At 46.1% G+C, this 1434-nt stretch overlaps 1 protein-coding gene across 1 annotated transcript; it reads right to left on the bottom strand.

The window, feature by feature from the left end:
* Window positions 1-95: 95 nt before the first annotated feature.
* JH06_5065 (prolyl-tRNA synthetase) lies at window positions 96-1362 on the bottom strand (the record flags this gene model as incomplete). The annotated part of the gene is made up of 4 exons (XM_014669885.1): window positions 96-677; window positions 708-892; window positions 923-1321; window positions 1353-1362. 4 exons carry the CDS (start codon window positions 1360-1362, stop codon window positions 96-98), a joined length of 1176 nt encoding a protein of 391 aa, XP_014525371.1.
* Between the last annotated feature and the right edge of the window lie 72 nt (window positions 1363-1434).

Below are 1434 nucleotides of genomic sequence, written 5' to 3'. Positions count from 1 at the left end.
GATGCTGTATCTCTGTCTATATGATAGCTCGAATAGATTGGTAAATCCATGATCTCAGCAATAAGAATGTGAATACTTCAGAAACAAACAAACTCTTAATACGATCTACCCCACAGAGCAAAAGCCGTTGCTTTCTGTCCACAACAGAAACATTTGCAGTCTTCAGGAAGTTCCTCTTGATTGAAAGGCAAACACAGAGTTTTGGCTGAACCACTCAATGCAGGAGCTTCTCCAGCCGTTGTCTTCTTCTCCGTAGCATCGGGAGCAGTTCTCTTCTTCACCTCCTCCTCACAGGCAATCCGCTCACACCAAGGAGCCAGCACCATATTTCCATCCAGAGTCTTCACAAACTCCTCCCAGGTATTCACATAACGAATATGCGAATCACGCTCCTTTCTTGCCTTTTCCAACAATGATGCCTGGATTGTCTCCAACATTTCCTTCGCTCGCTCTCTAATCTCAGTCCATTTCACAGCCACCTTGCCTGTTGGAGTACAGTCATCTCGACGAGCAAATACCACTTGCTCCTGTTCCAGATCCTTCGGACCCAATTCAATACGCAGTGGAACACCCTTCTGCTCCCAATAATTGAACTTCCATCCAGGATTGTAGTGCTCTCGACTATCCAGTTCCACACGGACACCAGCAGCCAACAGTGTGTCTCGCAATTCAGCAGACTAATCATCACCATCTCTTCCTTCTCATACCTTATCACGCAGACGCTGTACATCCTCAGGGGAAGTCTTGGAGTGATAGATGTAGATAATCACAGCTTGAGTAGGAGCCACACGGGGAGGTAACACAAGACCTTTATCATCTCCGTGTACCATGATCATCACACCAATCGAACGAGTCGTAAAACCCCAACTATTCTGCCACACCAATTTCCGTTCTAATAATCACATCTTTCTCTCATCATCACCTCCACTGTCTGTCTCATACGAGATATTGAACATGCGAGAGAAATTCTGACCCAAAGAATGAGATGTAGCAGCCTGGATTGCACGACCATTTGTAGGAATGAAAGCTTCAATTGTTGTAGTGTAATAACCACCAGCAAACTTCTCCTTCTCTGATTTGCGACCTTTGATCACAGGAACAGCCAGAAGCTCTTCATATGTTCGAGCATAATAATCAAGGATCTCCACAACCTCCTTCTCAGCCTCCTCCTTTGTGGCATATGCACTGTGACCTTCTTGCCAGAGGAACTCACGAGTGCGGATAAACGGAGTTGGGTGCTTGAACTCCCAACGAACCACATTCGTCCATTGATTCAGACGAAGAGGAAGATCACGATGACCACGAATCCACCGAGCATAGGCTTTGAATCAGGCAGTCATCTCAAATCGTACCAGGATACATGATTGTTTCCGAAGTTGGACGAATAGCCACTGGTTCTTGTAATTCCGAACTGCCACTTCGTGTAACCCAGGC

The sequence above is a fragment of the Blastocystis sp. subtype 4 genome, assembly GCF_000743755.1.
Source record: "Blastocystis sp. subtype 4 strain WR1 chromosome Unknown seqid_0383, whole genome shotgun sequence".
In the NCBI taxonomy this organism is placed as follows: domain Eukaryota; class Bigyra; order Opalinata; family Blastocystidae; genus Blastocystis; species Blastocystis sp. subtype 4.
The sequence above is the reverse complement of the archived record's forward strand: the minus strand, read 5'-3'. Positions and strand labels throughout refer to the sequence as shown.